At 43.4% G+C, this 25,793-nt stretch overlaps 2 protein-coding genes across 7 annotated transcripts; both read left to right on the top strand.

Moving 5' to 3' along the window:
* Positions 1–41: 41 nt before the first annotated feature.
* Positions 42–11,537, top strand: LOC115116073 (TIA1 cytotoxic granule-associated RNA binding protein). 4 transcript variants are annotated; one of them, XM_029644558.2, is made up of 12 exons: positions 42–295; positions 1,720–1,816; positions 2,886–2,984; positions 4,667–4,721; positions 4,968–5,055; positions 6,579–6,654; positions 6,904–7,012; positions 7,148–7,243; positions 7,360–7,444; positions 7,668–7,806; positions 8,099–8,244; positions 8,506–11,537. In XM_029644558.2, exons 1-12 carry the CDS (start codon positions 267–269, stop codon positions 8,642–8,644), a joined length of 1,158 nt encoding a protein of 385 aa, XP_029500418.1. In that variant the 5' UTR covers positions 42–266; the 3' UTR covers positions 8,645–11,537. The 4 variants fall into 4 exon arrangements, with proteins under 4 accessions (XP_029500418.1, XP_029500416.1, XP_029500415.1 ...); XM_029644556.2 differs by having other exon boundaries at positions 7,668–7,818; XM_029644555.2 differs by having other exon boundaries at positions 7,668–7,818; positions 8,096–8,244.
* Positions 11,538–13,690: 2,153 nt separating this feature from the next.
* lg4h2orf42 (linkage group 4 C2orf42 homolog) lies at positions 13,691–18,435 on the top strand. 3 transcript variants are annotated; one of them, XM_065017392.1, is made up of 8 exons: positions 13,691–13,821; positions 14,214–15,463; positions 15,576–15,689; positions 16,234–16,338; positions 16,428–16,535; positions 17,528–17,628; positions 17,807–17,969; positions 18,052–18,138. In XM_065017392.1, exons 2-8 carry the CDS (start codon positions 14,269–14,271, stop codon positions 18,060–18,062), a joined length of 1,797 nt encoding a protein of 598 aa, XP_064873464.1. In that variant the 5' UTR covers positions 13,691–13,821; positions 14,214–14,268; the 3' UTR covers positions 18,063–18,138. The 3 variants fall into 3 exon arrangements, with proteins under 3 accessions (XP_064873464.1, XP_029500414.1, XP_029500413.1); XM_029644554.2 differs by having other exon boundaries at positions 13,692–13,821; positions 14,232–15,463; positions 18,072–18,435; XM_029644553.2 differs by having other exon boundaries at positions 13,692–13,821; positions 18,072–18,435.
* Positions 18,436–25,793: the final 7,358 nt, after the last annotated feature.

The raw sequence follows: 25,793 nt of genomic DNA, 5'->3' as shown, positions 1-25,793 counted from the left end.
CAAAGCCACAGTGCGCATGCGATGCTATACCTTAGCGATGCCGTATATCCGCTCTCCTTCTCCGCCATTTTATGTCGCTTTTCTATTGTTCATAATTGAAGTTAGCAGGGGCGGCGGAGCGATTTACTGCGCATTAAAACATTTTTGGATATTGCTCAGTGGACATCAGCAAAATAGGGTAAAGGAGCAAGAATCCAAGGTCATCATAGAATACGACACACGTGGATTTTTCTCTCAGGGTTCGATCTCAACCTCGGTCGGAAAATATGATGGACGACGAAACACCCAAGACCCTGTATGTATGAATAGCGGCACGCTATTAGCTAGCCGAATGACCATTTATTTCAAGTATCAGTGCATCGGTCTTATGTGTCAATTGCATTTTCATATGATGTGGTTCATAATAATCATGTCAGTCATTTCTCTACCCCCCCCCCCCCCTTGTTTATTAGCTAGCTAGAACTGAGCCAGCCCACTGGGTTTATGATGGAAATGCACTGGCTAATAGGCTAGTTAACTAACATGTCAGACGTGTCCATTTTTTTAAAGACAAAGGCACTGTAGCCACCTATGCTGTAGAAGAGAGAACATTGTTGAAACTTGCATAATTGTCTCTAAAGCCGCCTTTTTAGATATCATCATTTAGAGATATTGTGATGTTCTTGTTCGCCTATTGGTGTTAAATGTACATTTAGCATATTTTGGTAATGTCATATTTGAGGAAGACTAACGTTCGCATGATTAGCAGGATAACTAGCTATCTTGCTTACTAACTCTTGTCGACAGCATGCCGGGCCTCTAAATTAGCTTCAGTATCATGCTGAACAATGCTGTTGTCGTCAGCCTTATAACGTTACATTTCTACACCGGTGTCCATACAGTATTCAAGAAAACACAACCTAACTGCTAACGTTGGCTATCTAGCTATACCTACACTGCTCGGCATACATCAATGATCAATCATAGTCGGACATCAATGTGTTATCTGTTGCTGTTGGCTAACTACCTACCATACCTCTACAAATCTGAGATTCAGATTGGGTATGCCAGCTAGCTAACATGAATGTGTTAGTTGGAACTACGACACTCGCCATGCATGATAATGCACATATAGAAATTGTTGAATGCAATGTGAAAGCGCGGCCTAGTCCTCTCGGATGCCCAGATTCTGGGGCCTAGGCGCCTAATTTAGTCAATTCTAACTGAATGTTACTTACTCTATACATTTGTGTTAGTTTTTCTCGCGTTAGACACAAACTGCGACACTAACATAATCTGTCTTGAGAATGTTGCAAATATTATGTTCAGTAGCTGTAAAAGCCAGGTGTCTACTTTCCAAACAAAGCCGACTAACGTTACTTGACTGGTTTTGTATGGCACTGCCTTATGTTATGGTTTCAGTTTCACCTCAGTTGTCTTCATGTGGCCACTGTTGCTATATGGTGCCTTGCATGGGCTGGTATCCATTTTAATATCTTAATTGTTAGCTGTGAGGTAGAATACACTGAGTTAAAGGGATAGTTCACCCCAAAATAAGAAACAATTCCAGACGGTTTATACCGCTGTACTTTTGTCGATGGTGGTGAACTATCCATTTTAAATCCAGATCTTCACAACCACACTTCCTTGTCTATCAGGTAAGTGGAGCATTCGGAGTATCTTGTGTTTGCTGAGTTGAACCCAGGGTGTCCATGCTGATGTGTTGTCACTGTGCTGCAGGTATGTTGGGAACCTGTCCCGGGATGTGACTGAAGCCCTCATCATGCAGCTGTTTGGACAGATCGGCCCCTGCAAGAGCTGTAAAATGATAGTAGACGTGAGTCCTAACTATTGGCTAGGAATGAACCTTCTCCAATCAGATTAAACTCAGAATTACTTACCACTGCACCATGTTTAGTCAGAACAAATGGGAGAGAATGTTTTGAAATGGAAAAACAAAAAGAGCATTATGATTAGACTTGGAACTGGGCGTTATGGACAAAATCCATATTGCAATAAATTGCCTGAATTGTGGTGATGGCAATGAATAGGACAAGTTTATAATATTAATGTGCACTGCAGATTTAGTAAATTATCATTTAAACTACTACTACTAGTTTGATGGTTCTAGGCACCAATTGTCCCATTAACAATCACTCATATTAGATAATTTATTTCATTTCAAACGTCACATTTATCTTGTATATGCTACTTATCTTAATGAACAATATCAGCAAAATGCCTGCGATAAGTGATTGGTATGGTCTGTGTCGATCATTCAGTTTAACGTCCCATCTGTATTTGCACTCGTTGAGAGGGGTACCACTGCTTCAAAAACATTTTCTCTAGTTTTGTCCCTACTGAGCGCCAACCATGACTAGGGGCCTATTCAGTGGTCTGCAACACATTGCAGATAGGAATTTAATGTATAAAGCCTAAAGAAAAACCAATATGACCACACAATTCACTGTTCTACATGACAGAGGGATGTCTGTCCTACACACTTGCTTTATCTGGCACCCACTGAAAGTGACCCAGGACTCACTAGCCAAATTAGAATAGCTTTGACCAGTAATAGTCAGCTGCCAGTTTAAGAACACATTGTACTGTTGCGAGTCTTTCTTCTGGTATTGATTTACATTGAGTCTGTCAAGCTAAATAGAGGGAAGATTGTTTGGCCAATCTGTAAATGATGATGAATGGATTTTATTTGTATAGGCTAACTGGAGTATAAAATGCTTTACATTTTAATTGTTTTTATTTAATTAGGCATGTCAGTTAGTAACAAATTCTTATTTAAGGAGGGAGACTCAACTAGACCGACATTTCACAAGGGTAGGATGAAACGGTGGGCAGGTCTGGTGTCAAAGGTAAAGTCCCTGTTCCTGTCCCCTGTTCCCCTCCAGACGGCAGGTAATGACCCATACTGCTTTGTGGAGTTCTACGAACACAGGCACGCTGCCTCGTCACTCGCAGCCATGAATGGTCGTAAAATAATGGGTAAGGTAAGCTATCGTATCTACAGGGTGAGTCTGGTTGGGTCGGCTTGGGGAGGGGAAGGAGGAGAGGGTTGGCCTACTTGATGTAGGACTGGAAAGGTCAGATTGGCGCAAGCAATATGGCTGCCCTATGAGGAATGGTTAGGGGTGGGGTTGATTTGGGACTGAGTCTCATTGACTGGGTATCACACTGATCAGTTCAATCTCAACAGTTGACATTAAACATCAGGGAGTATGACATGCATGGAATGTTTCCTCATTTAGCAATGAAACCGCAACACCAGAATTTATTATTATTTTGTAAATATAAGTAGGCTACATTTGAAGGGTCTTGCAGCATTCCTTACAACGGTAGGCTACATTTGAAGGGTCTTGCAGCATTCCTTACAACGGTAGGCTACATTTGAAGGGTCTTGCAGCATTCCTTACAACGGTAGGCTACATTTGAAGGGTCTTGCAGCATTCCTTACAACGGTAGGCTACATTTGAAGGGTCTTGCAGCATTCCTTACAACGGTAGGCTACATTTGAAGGGTCTTGCAGCATTCCTTACAACGGTAGGCTACATTTGAAGGGTCTTGCAGCATTCCTTACAACGGTAGGCTACATTTGAATGGTCTTGCAGCATTCCTTACAACGGTAGGCTACTTTGTTCTTCACCCTGAAATCTGTCTCCATTCCTCACATGTCTAATGATAGCCCAGATAAGACTACATATTCCACACAAATGTTGTGTAGATGCCATTTAAAAAAAAAAAAAATAGGATCAATCTGCAGGCCTCAATCTCTAATTAATGGGGAAGTTTGACATTGGCACCATCGAATTCAGTCATATTACAATCTTTCCCATTCATTTGGGTTTGAAGCCAGCAGATCTCGCAATGTAAATGAAACGTCTGGTTCATTTGACCTGGGGGAGATACTGAATGAAGGAGCGTGGACGATGGATTGCACTTGAATTCAAACACTATGAAACTCCTGTTGATAAGATGTTATGGATTTATTTATTTTTTGCTAGCTACTGATTGGGCACCCTGGCCATCCCAGATTGGTTGTAGCTAATAGGCTTACTACTCTACACACTATTTAATCCTACTGGTAGAAACAGCTTCTGGACGTCACCCATGTACAGTTTCATGCTCAGAAGACAACTTGGCATAGGCAATTAATATTGGCAGCATGTCCAATGACTTTAAACCTGGTTGGGTTGTGTAATCTTTCTAAGTAGTGTCCCCCATTGACCGGTTTCAAATAACACTCCTATACTTCTACCCCTATTTTTCTGTACAATGTGTTCTTTTGCAAAAATCCTTTGCATAAAGAATCCAAATAATACTATTTATATCTTTAAAGACACATTCAGTTGAAAATATTTTATCCTCAACAGGTATTGAAGGACCATTTGAGGAGTAATACAAGTTCGTAAAATTCACTTGTTTGTAAGTCCCTTGTTATTTGGACCTTTTTTTTAACTTCCTAGACGTTTTGTTCCAAATTTGATTGATTAGACGGTGAGACTGAATTGTGACGTAGTCTGAGTGTGACCAGGCTTTCCCTCTATCACTGGTGTGACTACAACAAGACCTCTAACAGGCTGACAGACGCGTGCTGTACAAGTAAGGCTTGCTTTTCACCCCTCTTTCCATCCCCCTCTATCTTTTTCTCTTTCCATCTCTTTCTCTTCTTTAGGAGGTCAAGGTGAACTGGGCCACAACCCCTAGCAGCCAGAAGAAAGACACAAGCAGTGAGTACTATCTCTATTTATACTTTGACATGCACTGTACCTAACTGTGTTAAAGGAGTAGTGCCTATATAAAGCATGGAAATATAATAATTATTCAAATGTGGCTAGACTTTGTGTATGGGGCATTTAGAGCACACTTGTGTTACCCAAGATTATTCCAAGAATCGTTAGCATGGCTGCCTAAAATGAGTTGACTTTTTGTCATCTTCAAAAATGTTTTATACACATGGTTCTGTTTGCGTTCAGATCACTTCCATGTTTTCGTTGGAGACCTCAGTCCTGAAATCACCACGGATGACATCAAGGCTGCTTTCGCCCCCTTTGGGAGGATATCGTGAGTGTTCTCTGTTTCTCCCTACCCCAGTTGTTCTCTGTTTCTCCCTACCCCAGTTGTTCTCTGTTTCTCCCTACCCCAGTTGTTCTCTGTTTCTCCCTACCCCAGTTGTTCTCTGTTTCTCCCTACCCCAGTTGTTCTCTGTTTCTCCCTACCCCAGTTGTTCTCTGTTTCTCCCTACCCCAGTTGTTCTCTGTTTCTCCCTACCCCAGTTGTTCTCTGTTTCTCCCTACCCCAGTTGTTCTCTGTTTCTCCCTACCCCAGTTGTTCTCTGTTTCTCCCTACCCCAGTTGTTCTCTGTTTCTCCCTACCCCAGTTGTTCTCTGTTTCTCCCTACCCCAGTTGTTCTCTGTTTCTCCCTACCCCAGTTGTACTCTGTTTCTCCCTACCCCAGTTGTACTCTGTTTCTCCCTACCCCAGTTGTTCTCTGTTTCTCCCTACCCCAGTTGTTCTCTGTTTCTCCCTACCCCAGTTGTACTCTGTTTCTCCCTACCCCAGTTGTACTCTGTTTCTCCCTACCCCAGTTGTTCTCTGTTTCTCCCTACCCCAGTTGTTCTCTGTTTCTCCCTACCCCAGTTGTTCTCTGTTTCTCCCTACCCCAGTTGTTCTCTGTTTCTCCCTACCCCAGTTGTACTCTGTTTCTCCCTACCCCAGTTGTACTCTGTTTCTCCCTACCCCAGTTGTTCTCTGTTTCTCCCTACCCCAGTTGTTCTCTGTTTCTCCCTACCCCAGTTGTTCTCTGTTTCTCCCTACCCCAGTTGTTCTCTGTTTCTCCCTACCCCAGTTGCTCTCTGTTTCTCCCTACCCCAGTTGCTCTCTGTTTCTCCCTACCCCAGTTGCTCTCTGTTTCTCCCTACCCCAGTTGCTCTCTGTTTCTCCCTACCCCAGTTGCTCTCTGTTTCTCCCTACCCCAGTTGCTCTCTGTTTCTCCCTACCCCAGTTGTTCTCTGTTTCTCCCTACCCCAGTTGTTCTCTGTTTCTCCCTACCCCAGTTGTTCTCTGTTTCTCCCTACCCCAGTTGTTCTCTGTTTCTCCCTACCCCAGTTGTTCTCTGTTTCTCCCTACCCCAGTTGTTCTCTGTTTCTCCCTACCCCAGTTGTTCTCTGTTTCTCCCTACCCCAGTTGTTCTCTGTTTCTCCCTACCCCAGTTGTTCTCTGTTTCTCCCTACCCCAGTTGTTCTCTGTTTCTCCCTACCCCAGTTGTTCTCTGTTATGCTTATTCAAAAACACGACAAAGATATGTTCCTTCAATCGTGAATGTTATTGATTGAACACGAGAACAAGCTGTATTCGCAGCATTCATCTGTAAAATCTGTTCTCTACAGGTCTTTGTCTCTCATCAAGCAGCTAATGAAATACTAATCACAGCACTTCTTCGTAACATACTTATCATCCAGCGCTTTACAGCAACGTGGGGCCGAAACCTCCCTAGACAGAAACCCAGTTAGTTGGTGGCAAGGAAAATCTTCCTAGAAATGGATCAGTTGGCAGAGGCCATAACTTCCTGTTGTCTCTGTCCACAGTGATGCTCGGGTGGTGAAAGACATGGCTACTGGCAAATCTAAAGGCTATGGCTTTGTGTCCTTCTTCAACAAATGGGTGAGTGCCCGCCCCCTCCCAACTTCCACTTACTGTGCTGCATCTGGGGTTTGTGGCTTGCAAGAAATCATTAGCATCGGAGCAGTGTGAGGCTCCATTCCTTTTTTTGTGTCCCCCCTCAGACGTCACCCAGCAATGTTTAGTCACTTTGAGCTATTGAGTTTACATGGGTGAAGACGAGATTTAGATTCTATGTTACACCATTATTACTATCACTATGCATAATAAATGGTATGCCTTTGTGTGTAGGATGCAGAGAATGCCATCCAACAGATGGGAGGTCAGTGGTTGGGAGGACGGCAGATCAGGACTAACTGGGCCACCAGGAAGCCCCCTGCGCCCAAAGCCACCTACGAGAGTGAGTTAGACACAACAGTCTAAAGAAGGACTCGCGCGCACACCTGCTGGCATCCGATTTGGGAAAAAATGTATGAAAAAAATTGGCAGATTTTTTCATTCATGTTTTAAATCAACCTTCTCCCCCGTGGAGCAGCAAACACCAAACACCTGTCGTTTGAAGAGGTTGTGAACCAGTCCAGTCCCAGCAACTGTACCGTCTACTGTGGAGGTGTCACAACAGGCCTCACAGGTCAGAACCTCAAGACAATCTGTACTATGGAAGTCACAACATAACTTGCAGGTTATTTAGATGGAATATGTGATGTCATTGGTGACCCCATCCTTACTGATGTACCTTGTTTCCAGAGCAACTGATGAGGCAGACCTTCACCCCCTTCGGTCAGATCATGGAGATCAGAGTTTTCCCAGACAAAGGCTACTCATTTGTGAGGTAAGTCCATGCACATTGTCTACAGAATACACTGTTCCAGAATCCCGTATTCCCACAGAGTAACCCAGAATCACAGCAAAACCTGGTCATCTCCAGGTGAAAACGTGGAACTTTTCACTGCTGACCAGGTGTCTGCATCTCTAGTTCGATGGGAAGAGCCCTGATGGTGACCTTGAAGTTGTTCTGGAGATTTTCCTCTCACCTGCGTCTCTCCCTGGTATAGGTTCAACTCCCACGAGGGAGCGGCCCACGCCATAGTGTCAGTGAACGGGACGTCCATAGATGGTCACGTGGTGAAGTGTTACTGGGGGAAAGAAACCACAGACATGGTCAGCCCCATGCAGCAGGTACAGATGCCTCAGGTAAGACCACAGGTAACAGCACTTCCTTTCTCATACAACATCCTTTACACTCTCTTAGATATAATACATGTGTAATAACATGGATATGATGTTCACGTGTCATAACATATCTACGATATACACGTGTAATAACATATCTACATGCTTAGCTTTAGGGGCTTGATGTAGCAGTTGCCCATAAGCACAGAGTAAAGTGGGCTATCTAAGTAAACAGAAAAACATAGTAGACCCATTTTGCTCCAATAGTTCATCAATTACATAGTTTGAACCCTAAGTGTTGTCTCCACAGCAGAACAAAATAGGTTTTGCAGCGCAGCCCTACGGCCAGTATGCCCAGTGGTACGGTAACGCCCAGCAGATTGGCCAATACGTCCCAAACGGGTGGCAGGTGCCCACCTACGGAGTCTATGGACAGGCCTGGAACCAGCAGGGATTCAAGTGAGTACTCGTGGACTCCTAGAGGGAAGGGAACAAGGTGTTTGAAGGAAATGCAGCCCAGATGTTGGGAGGAGACTTGTTTAACATTAGTGGCCCTTGAAGATCAATCTGAACTTCTTGTTCATGTCGTTGCTCTCTCTCTCTCTTCATCCCTCTCATGACCTTTACCCTCCTGCCCTTTAACCATCACTGATTTTGGGTTTACACTTTTCTCTCCCCATCCTTCACCTATCCTCTAACCTCCATGTTGTCTCTGTGTAGCCATTTACAGGCGGGTGCAGGGTGGACGGGCGTGGGAGCCGTCAGTAATGGTGGTGTGGTGGAGCCTGGACAGGGAGTCAATGGGACTGTGCTGGCCAACCAGTCCGGCATGGGCACCGCTGGCTACCACACCCACTGATCAGTGTTGGCCTGGCGGCCCAGAGTCGGCCTCCTACCCTCCACAACAGGGATCCTATACAGGGGGTGGGGGGCCAACATGTGCCCTGTCTTTTACAACATGATTAAGAACTCTATGACGGGGAGGGGGGGGGTTCCCCTGTCCGTCCCCCCCACCCAACCTGGTTTTTACATGTAAGTTTTATGGTGGTGAAGAGGAGGAAACGCTTGTGTGTCATTGGCGATAGAGTTGCCCAGTTGCCCAGTCCTGGTATATAAGATACACACGTGTGTGTGTGTGTATACAGTACCAGTAAAAAGTTTATTCCAGTGTTTTTCTTTATTTGTATTATTTTCTAGATTGTAGAATAATAGTAAAGACATCAAAACTATGAAATAACACACATGGAATCATGTCGTAACCAAAAAAGTGTTAAACAAATCTAAATACATTTTTATATTTGAGATTGTTCAAATTAGACACCATTTACCTTGACAGCTTTGCACATTCTTGGCATTCTCTCAACCAGCTTCATGAGGAATGCTTTTCCAACATTGTTGGAGTTCCCACATGCTGAGCACTTGGCTGCTTTTCCTTCACTCTGCGGTCCAACTCATCCCAAACTATCTCAATTGGGTTGAGGTCGGGTGATTGTAGAATCCAGGTCATCTCATGCAGCACTCATCACTCTCCTTCCTGGTCAAATAGCCCTTACACAGCCTGGAGGTGTTTTGAGGTTTTCCTGTTGAAAACCACTTAGTCCCAATAAGCGCAAACCAGAAGGGATGGCGTATCGCTGCAGAATGTGCCTTGAATTCTAAATAAATCAGACAGTGTCACCAGCAAAGCACCATCCCACCTCATCTTCCATACTTCACAGGGGAACCACACATGCAGAGATCATCCGTTAACCTACTCTGCGTCTCACAAAGACACTGCTGTTGGAACCAAAAATCTAATTTGGACTCATCAGACCAAAGGAAAGATTTCCACCGGTCTCATGTCCATTGGTCGTGTTTCTTGGCCCAAGCAAGTCTCTTCTTATTGGTGTCCTTTAGTAGTGGTTTCTTTGCAGCAATTGGACCATGAAGGCCTGATTCACACAGTTTTCTCTGAACAGTTGATGTCTGTTACTTGAACACTGTAGCATTTATTTGGGATGCAATTTCTGAGGCTGGTAACTAATAAACTTATCTTCAGTAGCAGAGGTAATTCTGGGTCAACCATTCCTCTGACTGTCCTCAAGAGAGTCAGTTTCATCATAGCGCTGGATGGTTTTTGCGAGTGCACTTGAAGAAACTTTCAAAGTTCTTGAAATTTTCCGCATTGACTGACCATGTCTTAACGTAATGATGGACTGTCATTTCTCTTTGCTTATTTTAGTTTTTCTAGCCATAATATGGACTTTGCCTTTTACCAAATAGCGTTATCTTCTGTATACCACCCCTACCTAGTTACATCACAACTGATTGGCTGAAAGGCATTTAGAAGGAAAGAAATTCCACAAATTAATTTTTAACAAGGCACACCTCTTAATTTAAATTTATTCCAGGTGACTACCTCATGAAGCTGGTTGAGAGAATGCCAAGAGGGTGCAAAGCTGTCATCAAAGCAAAGGGTAGCTAATTTGAAGAATGTAAAATATGTGTTCTTTAACACTTTTTTTATTGCTTACTACATGATTCCAAATGTGTTATTTCATAGTTTTGATGTCTTCACTAGTCTACAATGCAGAAAATAGTCAAAAAAAAAAAAACTGGAATGAGTAGGTGTTTGAACTTTTGACTGGTACTGTATACATGCGTACACACACCCTACAACTGACTCATGAATCAAAAAGGACTATGCCATTTTTAATTAAAGTACTATTAAATGATAAAGACATATTTTGGATTTGCTTTTTCTCGTTGGTTTGTTTTGAACGATTTCCACTGCTGATATCGTTAAGAAACAAGCTTTGCCTTTTTTTTTGTTGTGTTTTTTTGGGACTGTCATTTTAAAGAAATGTTTCAATCAATGACTCCATGGAATCATGTGAAATGTAAGAACCTTTTTTTGTTTTTTATGTTTATAAAAAACGAATCAAATGGATGTCAACTGTTGTATTTTTTAAAATCTCAATATCTCAACTAAGAAACAATTGCAGGGATTACTGCCACTGTTCTTCTTTCTTTTAAAGGCAGACAAATATTGCACAATACTATTACTTAGTTACCTTTTCACAAAATTTGATGTTACACAAATTCTAGGTATTTTGAATTGTTTTGCATTCCACTTTTTTCCTGTTAACTTGTTTTAGGAGGGCGTACGTACGTATACTGTTTTGTATGTAAATAACCAAACAAAGTCTGTTCAACTGTTCTGACGCTGTATAAAGAGGAAGAAACCTCATGTTAATTATGGAAGCTTGCTTGCTTTTTGACGGCCAGGGCTGGGGATTTAAACTAGACTGGGGCATATTAGCATCACTGCTAAATGCTGGTCCATTACAATGTAGGGACAGTGCAACATTTGATTCTTCCAGGGGCCTGAGGAGAGTGAACGGCAGTGCAAAAATGATCTATACTGAAAAGTAATGTAGAATTAAAGTTATTCTGTGTATACAACCTAAATATTGAACTTTTTGGTGTTTTTTTATGACAAAGTAGTAAATAGTTATCAAACGTAAAAAATGAAACTTGAATGGATCATAATTTTGCACTGTGCCCCCCCCCCCCCATGGAGTTGTTTAAATAATACAGTTGGATGAGACACATTGTGTTGCCTTACTTTGAGTGAATTTAATTTGAACCAACCAATTGATCATAGAGTAGGCAGTGCCTAAGGATAGACCTTATGTTTTGGGGGTGGGGTTATGTTGCTGATGCTATAATGTGTTCTTGCTTTGTCCCATTAAAATGCTGATGCTTATAAACATTGCTTGCGGAAATGGATCATATTTCTATCTCCATCACACTTTTTGTTACTGTGTTTTTTACAGGCTTGAGTTGAGAGTATTGTGAGAGGTGGTCCAGTCTTACAACGAAATGCTTTTTTTGTTTACAATGAGCTTTCCTTCTTGTAGTATTCAGATCCATTGATTTTTGTCATCAGATAACACGTAAGTAACAGAAACTGGAATTACAAGAGCAGGTCAGGCCTACATACATTACATACACTTGACCCAAGCTGGGTTTGAATGTCTGATCTACAGGTATGAACAACCATAGAAACTACATGTCGCTTGATTCTCTTCTCTGAAAAGGCCTTTCATCTCGGCCAGTAATGTATATACAGTAACACCAGTAATGTACATACGCTGCCTTCACTTGCTAGTCGGAAATATCCGATTTACTAACTGGTTGACCACGCCAACCAGATAACTTGGGACATTTCCGACTTGCTATCTAGATCTGAATAGCATGTGAACGTGGCAACAAACATTGTATTGCTGATGCTATGTAGTGACCATTTGAGTGGCTTTGAAGCCACTGGTCAGCCATATTTGCACTCCCCAGTAGGAGCAGTCCTCCATAGGAATGCATTTTTTTATTTGACCTTTATTTAACTAGGCAAGTCATTTGAGAACAAATTCGTATTTACAATGACTGGGAACAGTGGGTTAACTGCCTTGTTCAGGGGCAGAATGACAACAACAAAACTAACATTGACCAAAAACATATACTATAAGGACTTTTATATTTTTATGTATAGCTCACAATTTTAAAGCATTTGAATGAAGGTGTCTGTAATAGAATAAACGTGGCAAAAAACAATGTAGTCATTAAATGCATTTCTATACAGCTCGCCAGTTTGTAGTCCTAAAACCCGGAAATTAGTTACCTCTGGTTCATTCAGCGAAAAATGAATGGGGAAAGAATAGGGTTTTGGGGATAAATGCCGAAAATAAGGTCTGAGGTTATCACTAGTTTAAGAGATTATATACCTTTTGTTCTATGAGATGTCAAGTTAACCTGACCTTTTTGAATTATGAAGCCCTTTATGTGCTTTTTTAAATTACATAAATGCTTCAAAATTAACAAAAAAGGTGACATCTGATGAAGATTATCCTAGAACAAAATGTATAAAATCTTATAAAGCCATATTCGAACAGAATACATTTTACTGGGGAGCTCAGGTAATGTAATTATGTCCACGAGCACGAATCACCACATCCCTAATTTAGTTTTGTCTGAACTGCCATGTCAGTCATTTTTATTTGTCAGGAAGGTTATTACCCCAGCCGTAAAAACCTACTGTTTTTCGGAAAACTCCAAGTTCTTCTGATAATATTTATCCCGGGCGAAACGTCACCCCTGTGTTTTAGGGATTATTACAGAGTTTAACTGGTGCTGCACCCAGTTTGGGTATGAACATGGGGAGCACATTTATGCTTAAAACAAAGCGCTATGCACTAGCCTACAGATGAATGATGTTTTGTCACATATAAACCTTTCTAGTGCCATACTTCTCTTTTAAAATATGAAGTGGACGATATTGTGCCAATAAATTGATACATTGCTAAATACGTCAGGTCTGCATAGGTTACCGTTTATGGTTATTATTGATATGCATTTTTATTTTTTGACTTTCTCCGAACTGAAGGCCATGAAGCCAATATTAGGTTATCCCTAGACATTTGACATATCATCACGCCTAGAAGAGCTTCTGAGTTTCCGTCATAATGGTCAATTGAGAATGAGAAAACACCCCAAAATTACAGTTTGGTAAAACTAATCCCCTCCTAATCGTCCACTGAAAAAACGGACATGTTGGGGTTATTATTACATAACCGACGTTCTATAGTAATACTAGTTCCATGAGAATATGGTTTAAACCTGTTTTTACCACCACATTTATTTTCAGCATATATCCAAAAACACCATTAATTTCCGCATAGGCTTTGTCCAGTGAACCTTTGTGGAGTTAGAACAATGAGCTAGTAATAGATCTTTGCTATCTGTGGAGCTTTCAAAAATACGCCATTACTATTTTACAACCGTGGGGGAGTACCAAGATGGACGTGCGGTGAATTAAACATCTACTTTATGTATAAGTCATTGTCCAACACCCTACCCAATCAGGATGCTCGTTACAGGCGCAATGCGGAGACACGGATGTAAGGAGGAATGGCGACGGTCGAGGAGAAGAGGAGGTTTGTGTATGAAAACTGGAACGACCATACAGCACCAGGATTATAGGTAGTGAAAAAAACACAGGTATGCATTCAGCTGTAACCAATCATGGTTCAAACACAGGCGTGGAGCAGTAGATTGCGATGCGTCTGGTATAATTATGGACGCATTTTACGCACCGTTTTTGTTCACTTCAGGAACAATGTCACCCTACATAAATAGGCTTTTCTATTCCTTTCTTATCAAAGTTACACGTGTTGAAAAGTAACCGTTTTTTTAATGATAAATTATTTGTTATATTTTGTATAAAAAAAAACCCACTTATTTTTGGTTACATAAGGAAACGCGAAAAAGACCTACAAAGGCTTGACTGGAACAAAAGATTGCATAATGGCCTAAATTATTTTTTGATCACATTGATTACAGTAATATCTACTTGCTGAAATTAGATCAGACTGTATCTGTTCTCTTTTCAGACCTACTCTGTCTTCCAGACTTCAGGCCAACTGCCAGTGGAGACCGGCTGCCCAAATGGAGTCTGGTGTGGCAGTAACCTCACCTCCTGCATCGGTGGTTGCCCCTACACCCCACAACCTTTGCTCAAAGCAGAGAGAGAGTAGCAAGAAGACTGCTACCGGCACCAACCCCTCCTTTCTGTCCAATCTGGGCAAGCCCACCCTACGAGGGATCAGGAAGTGTCCCCAGTGTGGCGTTTTCAACGGCACCCGTGGGCTCAGCTGCAAGAACAAGGCTTGTGGAATTGTCTTCAGAGATGGGGGGGCTGTGGGGGGAGGCAGAGGGGCCAAGAGAGGAGCAATGGAGGTGGTGCGGGTGGTGATTGACGGAGGAGGGGAAGATGAAGAGGGAGATGAAGGAAGATGTGGTGAATCCTCAGGTGGAGGTGCGCAGGTGTTCTCTGTCTGTCAGCGAGTGAGAGGGGTGGGAGCGGCTGCAACACAGCGGGGGTTCATAGAGCTTGTCCCCACGGATACGGCCATTGCCACGAGTGAAGGGGCGACTCTGCTGACCCGGGTCAACATGGGCCGCTGCTTCCTGCCCACCTGCCGCCATGCCAACGGTCAAAGGTCAGGCCAGAGCCAGTCACAGCAGGCAGCTGTTCTGACCAACCCCCCCACCAAGCATGGCGTGTCTAACTCCGTCACTCCCTGTGTCCACGTGAAGCAGGCCATGGAGTGCCAGGTGCAGGCCACCCCTCTCCCCCTGAAGAGCTCTATCCTGGAGGGGCTTCAGGCCTCAGCCGAGGCCAGGGAAGAGCTCTGGAGGTTGGCTACTGAGTCCCCGGGACCCCTGGTTCAGCGGGTGAACAAAGATACTCTGGTGGTGAAATGTCACAGTGGACCAAGTCATCCTCTGGGGCTGCTGCACCTAACTGTAGGCGCGGGGGGGTCTGCTGTTGGGGGGAAGGGGAAGGGGAAGGTCAGAGAGGGGGCTGTGTTTCAGTGTTCCTGTCAAGGGGGTGTCAGAGGAGGTACGGCAGGGGGAAGAGTGGCCGTGGAAACCTCCCAGAATGGGGATGGGGAGGTGAGAGGGTCCTCAGGTGGCGTCTCCTCTGGTGTCTTACCTGACTCCACCTCTCGGCCTGGTGCTGATGCTGGCCCTACAGCTCCATACCTCTGCCTCCACTTCTATGCCTGTGTTTGCGCCTTCACCAGCGACGAGAAACTGGCCTCAGAGTTCACAGGTTTCCTCAACTACAGCTCCAATGGTAGGTCCCTAGGAGAGGGATTGATGTGTGTGATCTTTGTGTAATATTTCATGGTGTATGTATGTGTTCACTGCAGTACCTGTAGGAGACTATGTTGTCATCTGTACTACAGGTGTACAACAGAATGCTGACTGCACAGTCCTCTGTGGCTCCAGCCCACCTCAGCTGCCTGAACCAATCACCGCTCACAAAACCAAGAGACTCCGTCTGGAAGAGCACCTCATTGGTGAGCTGCCCTGTCAATCACACTGTTCATCCAATAGAAGTGCGAGTGCCTCATGAAAATAGGATATTTTTTATGTTCTTTGAAATCTGCCTGAGCACAATTTTGTTCTCTCGATCTGTCCTCTGTTATCATCTATCCTCTTTTTCCTCTGTCACTCCTTTCTTCTTCATTTTCCCCTGTAAGTCCCTCCTTCCTTCTCTCTCCTCCCTCCATTCAGCTGTATGTCCTATAGGGTGGGTAGGGGTAGGATGGGTAGAGGAGGCCTTGTCAGAGGAAACCTCCTGGTCGTTGTGCTCCTGTTTCTATTGGGCTCAAGAACGCAGGTGCAGCCTGCCTGCCTCCTTTCTCTTAACCACTGCGTCTGTCCTGTCCATCTGTCCTCCCTTTCTGTCTCTCACTGCCTTTCTCACTGCCTTTCTCACTTTCTCACTGCCTTTCTGCCCCTTAACGGTATCCAATAAACCACAGATTCTTGAGCATTAAAAGGTCATATTATATTATTCTCTTTTAATTAATTTAATTAATTACGACGTGTGTGTGTCAGGGAGCAGTCAGCCTGTGGATGAGAGCCTGGTGACCCTGGGCTTCCAGCAGTGGCTAGCCAGCGTTACAGAGAGGATCCACCTGACCATGCACTACCAGTTTGATGGTAACACACACACACACACACAGCCCTCCGTGCCTCTGTGTTTGTCTAATTGATGATGATGATAAAGATGTAAATGTTGTTGTCTCCAGGTCAGCCGGAGCCTCTGGTGTTCCACATCCCCCATGTGTTCTTCAATGCCCTGCAGTATCGTCTGTCCCTGGGCTCCAAGAAGAGACGGCTGCCTAATGCTACCTCAGGTAACCCTTAACCCTAACCACAACCCAACGCCATCCCGAATTCAACTATAGTGAGCTCCAAAAGTACTGGGACAGTGACCCTTGTTTGTTGTTGTTTTGGTTCTGTACTTCAGCACTTTGGATTTTAAATGACACAATGACTATGAGGTTAATGTTCAGACTGTCAGCTTTAATTTGAGGGTACAAATACTTTTGGTCCCCTGAAATGGGGGCAGTATGTACCAAAAGTGTCATAATTTCTAAACTGTTTCCCACCATATGGATGAAAATAACTTCAAATTAAAGCTGACAGTCTGCACTTAACCTCATAGTCATTGTATCATTTAAAATGCTGGAGTACAGAACCAAAACAACAACAAAAAATTGTCACTGTCCCAATACTTTTGGAGCTCACTGTATAACGCTACAAATGAGCCTACTCTAACCCTAACAGCCTCGGACACCCAGGCTTTGTTTACATTGTTCCGAACTCCTGGGGAACTTGTCAGCCGAAAGATGCCAAAAATACGGTGGAGTCTAGATGAATGCTAGTGACACATTGCCACCATCAAACATTTTGATTGGGTGGAGCTCTAAACAGAGGTTATGTTTCTAAAACATTTTCTGACTTGCAACAAGCTAACTAGCATACGATACAAAAAAGAAGGCAGAATAGGCTACTAAAATGTTGTCTAACCGGTAGGAAAAGAGGCACAATCAAAACTAGGAAAAAACAACTAATTTGAATTTCTACTCTGAGACAATCAAATGTGAGCTTTAACAGCCAGCACTCCCATTCAAATGCAAAATCCAATACTGAAGTTCTCTATACTTCCAATATTTGAGTCATCAAGATGAGATTTGGAAAGATGGCCTCACGAGACTAACCCTAATGCAACTACAGGTAAACCTTAACCCAACACCAAACATAACACTAAAGTAACCACCAGTTTTAGACTGAGTTACAAGGGAAACATGTTTTGTTATCTTATCTTTTTGTTTTCTTTGGTCAGCGTTTGTGAGGAATGATGATCTGCACCATGGCTCCTTCCCCAAGTACACCTGGCACATCACCAACCTGATGCAGGTGAAACGCATCTTCGACACCCCAGAGGTCAGCTCCCTCTTCACTCCTCCCCATCTCCCTCCTTCATCTCATCCACTCACACGGTCTTCAGCTCGTGTCATGTATTTACCACAGGGTGTTGGTATGTTTTGGTCTTAGTCACTCTGTGACTTTCTATCTCACCATGCATCCTTCTCCCACTCTCTGTCTTCCTCTGTCTGTCTAGCTGCCCCTGGAGTTGACCCAGAGTTTTGTGAAGAACAGTGATGGTTCCTACTCTCCGTTCCGCTGCCCCGAGCCTCTTCATCCTCACCCCACTGAGGGCTACAGCCGGACGGACAGATCCCAGGCCATACGACCCCTGGAGCTACGCACCTTTCTCCAAGTCGGTCAGTGTGTGTGTGTGTTTGAGTGAGTGAGTGAGTGAGTGAGAGCTGGGCTGGACTGCTATGTGTGATGTCATATGATCAGATTTGTTGTGATCACCACAGGACTGTATACTGGAGATCAGAAGGATCCCACTCCCTTTGTGATCGAGTGGATCCCAGACATCCTGCCTCGCTGTCGCGTCGGAGAGCTCCGCATCCGCTTCCAGTATGGTCACCAGCACGGAGGACAGACGGAATACTGTGATGGAACGCCGAGACGCACCGGAGCGGGAGGGGGGACAGAGAGGGGGGGTTGCAAGTCATCATCAGAGACCTCCCTTCCCAAGTAAAAAGTTCCACAGGCAACTGTCCCATGAGAAATCACTGGAGGATCTGTTAGTTAATAGTTCTGGGAATTATGAAAGTCTAGAGCATTGTTTTTAGATAGAGGGAGATGAAGGGGGACCAGTTTTTAGAGAGAGAATTGGGGGGGCATTTTGAGAGAAGGAAAGAAGAGATGTGAAAGAGTGCTGCTGATGGCCAAGAATTGTATTTTTTATATCACTGTTTGCACACTCTTCTCCCAGTTAGCCTCCAAGTTACCCTATTCTCCAAGTTACCCTATGTCCCTTCCATTGCAGCTAACGTGGATTTGTGTTCATTCACGCTATTACATGACTTCTATGTATCAAATCGCAGGTGCTTGATAACATTAGCTACTCTGCAGAGAAGTAGCATCTGAATGTAATATCAAGTCATTGAGTTAATCAAATGACAAACGTGTGTGAGGCTTATGTGTGTGTCTGAAGGATTGTAAATGAATGACATCTGATTGAATAACCTTTGCATGTTTGAGTGCATTTATAAGTGGTGTACAATGAATAAGAACTTTCTGGTGTGTAGTGATCTAATTCACTGTCGAGTAGAACATTTACATTTGTGCCCGTAGTTACAGAATAACATAATGGTTTGTTGTCTTTTTGTTTGTTTGTAGTGTAGATTAATACATTTATTGACTTTGAGAATAGACCGTCTTTCTTCTCTGAAAATCAACTTTTTCTATTTCTTAGCTATGCTCCCTCCCATCCTTTACATTACTTATTTTACTGATTAAAGAGTGTGCACACTTGTGTCCTAGATGTTGCTTTTTTTCTGCCAAAGTGTTGAGCTTAGTCTTTGTCCACCAGGTGGTGACATTGGCTAACAATTTCACACCAGTGTTCCACAAACTGGACTAGTGCCAACAGAAGAGAGAAATTATGTTTTGCTTTATAGAAACGTAACTGTCCAATGTTTGGCCATGGCTCCATCCCCCGATGAACAGACAGCTCACTTCAATTACACACTCCTTCTCAGGATATTATCATAACCACACAGTCTCAGAATAAGATCCACTTTTACATGGACTAATTGATTCAGTTAATGCTCCTTAGTGAACCACATGCCAAATTAGTGATGTACGGAGTAGGAGGAGGACATTAGTGTATCAGAGGTGTGTGTGGGTGTCAGAACATCGATGGCTCCCGGCCCTATTCGTCCTCCCTCTCAGACCCCCGGGAGACAACCTCCACAAGAGTGTGTGACACTAAGCGAGAGAAGAGAAACATCCTGTTTGACAGCATGAAAGCGAGCTTGAAAGTTGGATGAGGATGAAGGAGCGGGCTGGAAAGAGGGAGGGAGGGAGAGAATTACATTGGTAAAATAATTGGAGCGAAGGCCACATGTCAAGTAGAATATGATTCAAATCTCAGGGTCACAAAATTATTTTAGCTGGTGCGCAGTGTGTGTTTGTGTGCGCACTAGTGTAGTGTGTATGTGTCCTTTAATGATGGAATTGTGAGGAGCCAGCGCTCTGTGACTGTGTGCATGTGTCTCTGTGTCTGTCAACGCCAGCCTACAGACACACTGAGACGACAGCTCTCTCTTAGCCTTGTTCTTCTCAATTACAGAGAAAATGAGTGTCAGTCTGCACCTAAGCTATATAGTACACGGCTAAGGGTAAAAAACAAAATAGAATCCAAAGGGGCTCACACTCAAACCATACAGGGAAAACCTGCAGGTGGTCGAGATGGAGATACTGTACATATTTATATTATTTAATACATGTTCAGGTACTACGTGCAACATTTTTTACACTTCCTTTGGACACTCCCTCTAGGTCCTTCAGCTTAGTCCAATCCAAGATGGGGAGCGAGTAAGTGCAGACTTCAGAGAGTATTGAGACTTGAGATTCACCCACAGTCTAATTAAAGAACACTGAGACAATGAAGTAATTAGCAGATGTCAATCAGTACCTCTGAGACTCAATGGATCACTTAACTACTGACCTCTAAGGCCTGGCTGTCAATCATTAAACCAACCAACCCAATCACACATCACTCACCTGCCAATACCACCCTCCCTCCCTCCCTCCCTCCCTCCCTCCCTCCCTCCCCCACTGCCCTCTTTCTCTCTCTGTCCACCCTTCTCCCCCCTATCTCAGTCTCTCTCTCTCTGGAATGTTGGTGGTTACTGACGGGGTGCTGGGTTCAGTGGTGACCCCACTCGTCCCTAGTTTGAATGATCCTCTCTGACCCTGTGTTCCTCTCTCTGTCCCATTACAGCACCATTTATCCCACCTGTTTTCCTCCATTGTAACCAGGCTTCCCACAGCAAAACAAGTTGAAATTCACTCATTTGATGAATATGCTTGTTCTGCCCTCATATTCTGCATCACATTGATGTATTTGACCATTTTATTTTTCAGGACAACCAGGGTTACAAGTAGAACACAAAACTATTTGACAAACAGTTGCATTAATGAGTTTTATTGACTAATGTCAAACCAATAAGGTCTTCTAAGCAAAAACCTGATAAAAATGTATTTATAAGACTACAGAAATGGTTTGCTCTATGAGAAATGAATATCTTACTCGTCAGTGAAAGTATGTGAGCTTATTACAGTATTATAGACACAATGTCCTGGGATTTCCTATGATCTTCTATGTAGAGGAACCCCTTACCTTCGAACAACTCTTGTGTGGCTTCTGAGAGTCATAGAGCAGTACATGTGTGTGTTCGTGAGAGTCTCAGCTTTTCATAGATGGGTCATAGTAGTTTTTAGCTCAACCCATTTGGACACTTCAGATGTTTTTGTGAGAAGAACCATCCCGGACCCCTTCGGGACCTGCCCTTGTCTCACAAACAGCGCTCTAACTCAGCCCTCATTAATCACAGACTATTGGTTAGTATCAGCAGACGCAGAGGAAATAGACTAATCCAACGGTACAACCGATCAAAAACACTGTTTAAAAGGAGTTAGAAGTCCAAAATGTGACTGTGGCTCTCAATAGGTTAACTCAACCCTTTGTCTGTTACAAATAGGCCCCTACAGAGATACAGAGAGTGGAAGAGATATAGTGAGGTGAAGGGGTGAGGTGAGAAGAGGAGATACGGAGGGGGTAAAGGGTGAGTACATGTACTAAGAAGAATGGCACAACATATATGTTCAAAATTATAATATTAAAACCATTTATATTGTTGTGATGTTGTACTCTCATAAGGACCATTAGTATCCCAGTGAGCTTCATATGAGAGACATTTCTTCTCTTCTCTATTTGCTTGTTTCTCCCACTCAGACGTTGTGTCCAGGGTACAGTATTACTATAGAAGGTCATGAAGCCATGCATTGTCTCGTTCTGTTCAGCTTGGCTAATTTACTAATAGTATTAAAGTGTGGCATGTCTGGGATTCACTTGATCACAAAGGGAGTGGGATCCTTCTGATCTCCAGTACACAGTCCTGTGGTGATCACAACAAATCAGCTCATATGACATCACACACACCAGTCCAACCCAGCTCTCACACACACACACACACACACACACACACACACACACACACACACACACACACACACACACACACACACACACACACACACACACACACACACACACACACACACACACACACACACACACACACAAAGTAGTGTAGTGTTGAGTGGCTGGGCTGAGTAGGGCTGTAAGTAGTTCCATCAGAGAGGAGAGGAGTCAGTAGCCTGAGGATACATGGGCCAATTATGGTCATAATTCTGAGAGACTGGCAGGATGACTGATGAGAACTCTCTGCTCATTTACATGGCTGTGTAGCCATCATCAGACCTCTCTAATGTAAGGCTGTTTTAATGGGAGACCTCTATTTCCAATGTAGTTACTATATATGGTAAAATGTAACTTGGGTATGGCCAATAAACTTGACCTGGAATATGGCAAGTTAACTATAACTTGTACTTGAACTAATACTAACCATAACTTACTCTAGTCCTCCTAACCCTTTATCACAAGACTGTCCTCCATGTCAACTTAGCAACAACAACATATAAACAGTTACCCCTTTAAGACTGTTCTCTAGTCACGTTTAGCTTTTTACCACTTTTTTGTAAAACCTCACACTCAGGGTTAGGCTGCAGTTACATGGGTAATCTGATCCCAGACCTGTGTTAGCAGCCACATTTTTGCTGTAGCCCCGAACAAAAACACCTGATTTAACTGATCGAGAGCTTGACGATTAGTTGAATCAGGTGTGCTTGTCCAGGGCTACAATAAAATGTGTTTTGTTGGGGGTACTGGAGGACTGGAGTGGTGTAGAGAACACTGGTGTAGAGAACGAAGGGGTGCAGTGTCCTGACGTGTGTCCCCATGCAGAGCAGAGCTGATAAGCCTCATGGTTAATGGTGTTAGGGCAGATTCCATTACCCCCTCCAGACTGCGCTCATTAAATAAACATCCCTCAGCCAGGTAGGCCGTCATTGTAAATAAGAATTTGTTCTTAACTGGCTTGCCTAGTTAAATAAAGGTTAAATAAATAGAGAGAGAAGAGGGCTGGATAGAGGGAGGGAAGGAAGGAAGGAAAGAGGGAGGGAGGTGGAGGGAGGCAGAGTGTGAGGGAGTTAGGGAGGGAGAGGGGAGTGAGAGATAAACTGTTCTGTGATAACTGTAGTACTACAAAGATCATTACCAGAGATATGGCAGATATAATGTCTGCCTCCCATAGTGTCCACTCCCTCACCCCCCCTCTCTTCCTCTCTTTATTTCTCACTGCCCCACCTTTCTTATCTCTGTCCTCCTATATCTTCTCAGTTGCAGTCTGTTACCTCTTTTCTCTCTCTTTTCCCATCCCTATCTCCCTTTCTTCTCCCCTCTCTTTGCCTGGCACATCTCCTTTCCTCTCTCTCAGACCCTGTTTTGACCTTGCTGGACCCAATGCATCCTCCTCTCCTCCCCTTCTCCTTCCCACTCTCCTCTCTTCCTCTATGAGTAATCTGTGCCGTGGCCCTCCCTCCATCCATCAGAGGAGTCTCATTGTTGTGACGTCTGGTTAATTCTGGTCTCATGATTTATCAAATTCTTATTACAGCTCGCTGAAAGCCTCATTCATTGTCCTGATGTATTGAAATGATAGTCCCAGTGTCGCTGCCAGAATCTCAACAAACTTCTTCTCTTTTTCTCCCTCCCTCCCTCCCTCCCCTCCCCCTCCCTCCCTCCCTCCCTCCCTCCCTCCCTCCCTCCCTCCCTCCCTCCCTTATTATTCTCTTCTGCTCATCCTCTTTCTTCTTTCTCTTTGTGCTTCTCGTTTTTATTGAAGCTTTCTCTCTCTCTCTCTCTCTCTCTCTCTCTCTCTCTCTCTCTCTCTCTCTCTCTCTCTCTCTCTCTATCATGAAGGGATGATAAGCACAGCTATCTAATCACCTCTCTTCCCTCTCTCCTCCCATCCATCAGTGAACTGGCGGCCCTGGGCCCAGTTTCCCAAATGCATCTTAAGGTTAAGTTCACCGTTAGAACCTTAGTAGGAACATTGCTAATTCTCAGAGCTGCAGTGCCACGGGGAGTTGGGGTGTTGAGGGTGCTGCAGCACCCCATGATAAATCAGAAAAAAATCCCTCAAAATTTGTGCACTGGGCCTTTATTACTCTTGTATGATCCCCACCTCTTAACTTCTTATGGCTGGGGGGCAGTATTGAGTAGCTTGGATGAATAAGCTGTTCAAAGTAAACGGCCTGCTCCTCAGTCTCAGTTGCTAATATATGCATAGTATTATTAGTATTGGATAGAAAACACTATAAAGTTTCTAAAACTGTTTGAATGATGTCTGTGAGTATAACAGAACTCATTTGGCAGGCAAAATCCCGAGGAGAAATCAAAACAGGAAGTGAGAAATCTGAGCTTTGTATGTATTCACCACAGTTCACAATGAAATCCCCTTGAGATATTAATGATGTTGCACTGCCTACGGGTTTCACTAGATGTCAACCATCTATAGAAATTTGAATGAGACTTCTACTGTGTTGTGGGAGTGAATGAAAGTAGAATCTATCAGGTGTCTGGCAGTCAGCCATTTTCTGATCACGCTTAATCCTCATGGTATACATCTTCCCGAAGCCATTCCCAATTGTTTCCAAAAAACTCAGGACTACCTGGCATGATGACTCCTTGCTGTCCCCAGTCCACCTGGCCGTGCTGCTGCTCCAGTTTCAACTGTTCTGCCTGCGGCTATGGAATCCTGACCTGTTCACCGGACGTGCTACCTGTACCAGACCTATTATTTGACCATGCTGGTCATTTATGAACATTTGAACATCTTGGCCATGTTCTGTTATAATCTCCACCCGGCACAGCCAGAAGAGGACTGGCCACCCCTCATAGCCTGGTTCCTCTCTAGGTTTCTTCCTAGGTTTTGGGCTTTCTAGGGAGTTTTTCCTAGCCAACGTGCTTCAACACCTGCATTGCTTGCTGTTTGGGGTTTTAGGCTGGGTTTCTGTACAGCACTTTAAGATATCAGCTGATGTACGAAGGGCTATATAAATAAATTTGATTTGATAAGATGATGCAGCCAAAAACATGCTTGAAAATATGGAGAGTGGTACTCAGTGATGTGTTGTATTGGATTTGCCCTAAACATAACACTTTGTATTCAGGAAAAAAAGTTCATTTCTTTGTCACATTTTTTTTTACAGTATTACTTTAATGCCTTGTTTTAAACAGGATACATGATTTGGAATATTTTTTGGATAATTTGGATAATATTGGGGAGTAACTATAATGTTGTTGATCCATCCACAGTTTTTTTCTTTCAAAGCCATTAAACTCTGTAACTGTTTTAAAGTCACCATTGGCCTCATGGTGAAATCCCTGAGCGGTTTCTTTCCTCTCCGGCAAAGAGTCCTGTATCTGTAGTGACTGGGTGTATTGATACACCATCCAAAGTGTAATCAATAACTTCACCATGGGATATTTAATATATATTTGTTTATACATCTACCAATAGGTGCCCTTCTGTGCAAGGTATTGGAAAACCTCCCTGGTCTTTGTGGTTGAATCTGTGTTTGAAATTCACTTCTCGACTGAGGGACCTTACAGATAATTGTATGAGTGGGGTACAGAAATGAGGTAGTCAATCAAAAAAACATGTTAATCACTATTATTGCAAACAGAGTGAGTCCATGCAACTTATGTGGACTTACTTAGGCTTTTTACTTACAGTAAGTAATTAAGCATACTATATATACAGGAAATATTTAAAAAGTCAGTTCCAATACCATATTTACATATGCAGGGAAACTGGAGAGATGGAGCAAGATACAGTACCAGTCAAAAGTTTGGACACACCTACTCATTCAAGATTTTTTTTTATTTTTCATTTTTTTTACATTGTAGAATAATAGTGAAGATATCAAAACTATGAAATAACACATATGGAATCATGTAGTAACCCAACAAAATGCCAAGAGTGTGCAAAGCTGTCCTCAAGGCAAAGGGTGCCTACTTTGAAGAATCTCAAATATAAAATATATTTGGATTTGTT

The sequence above is a fragment of the Oncorhynchus nerka genome, linkage group LG4 (assembly GCF_034236695.1).
Source record: "Oncorhynchus nerka isolate Pitt River linkage group LG4, Oner_Uvic_2.0, whole genome shotgun sequence".
Taxonomy (NCBI): domain Eukaryota; kingdom Metazoa; phylum Chordata; class Actinopteri; order Salmoniformes; family Salmonidae; genus Oncorhynchus; species Oncorhynchus nerka.
The sequence above is the reverse complement of the archived record's forward strand: the minus strand, read 5'-3'. Positions and strand labels throughout refer to the sequence as shown.

Coding starts and splice junctions, on each gene's coding strand:
- LOC115116073 (XM_029644555.2), top strand. CDS start 267: ATGATGGACGACGAAACACCCAAGACCCT. Junction 2,985..4,666: donor GTCGTAAAATAATGGGTAAG/GTAAGCTATCGT, acceptor TCTCTTCTTTAG/GAGGTCAAGGTGAACTGGGC. Junction 7,013..7,147: donor GCCCAAAGCCACCTACGAGA/GTGAGTTAGACA, acceptor CCCGTGGAGCAG/CAAACACCAAACACCTGTCG.
- lg4h2orf42 (XM_029644554.2), top strand. CDS start 14,269: ATGGAGTCTGGTGTGGCAGTAACCTCACCTCCTGCATCGGTGGTTGCC. Junction 16,339..16,427: donor CATGCACTACCAGTTTGATG/GTAACACACACA, acceptor TGTTGTCTCCAG/GTCAGCCGGAGCCTCTGGTG. Junction 17,629..17,806: donor GCATCTTCGACACCCCAGAG/GTCAGCTCCCTC, acceptor CTGTCTGTCTAG/CTGCCCCTGGAGTTGACCCA.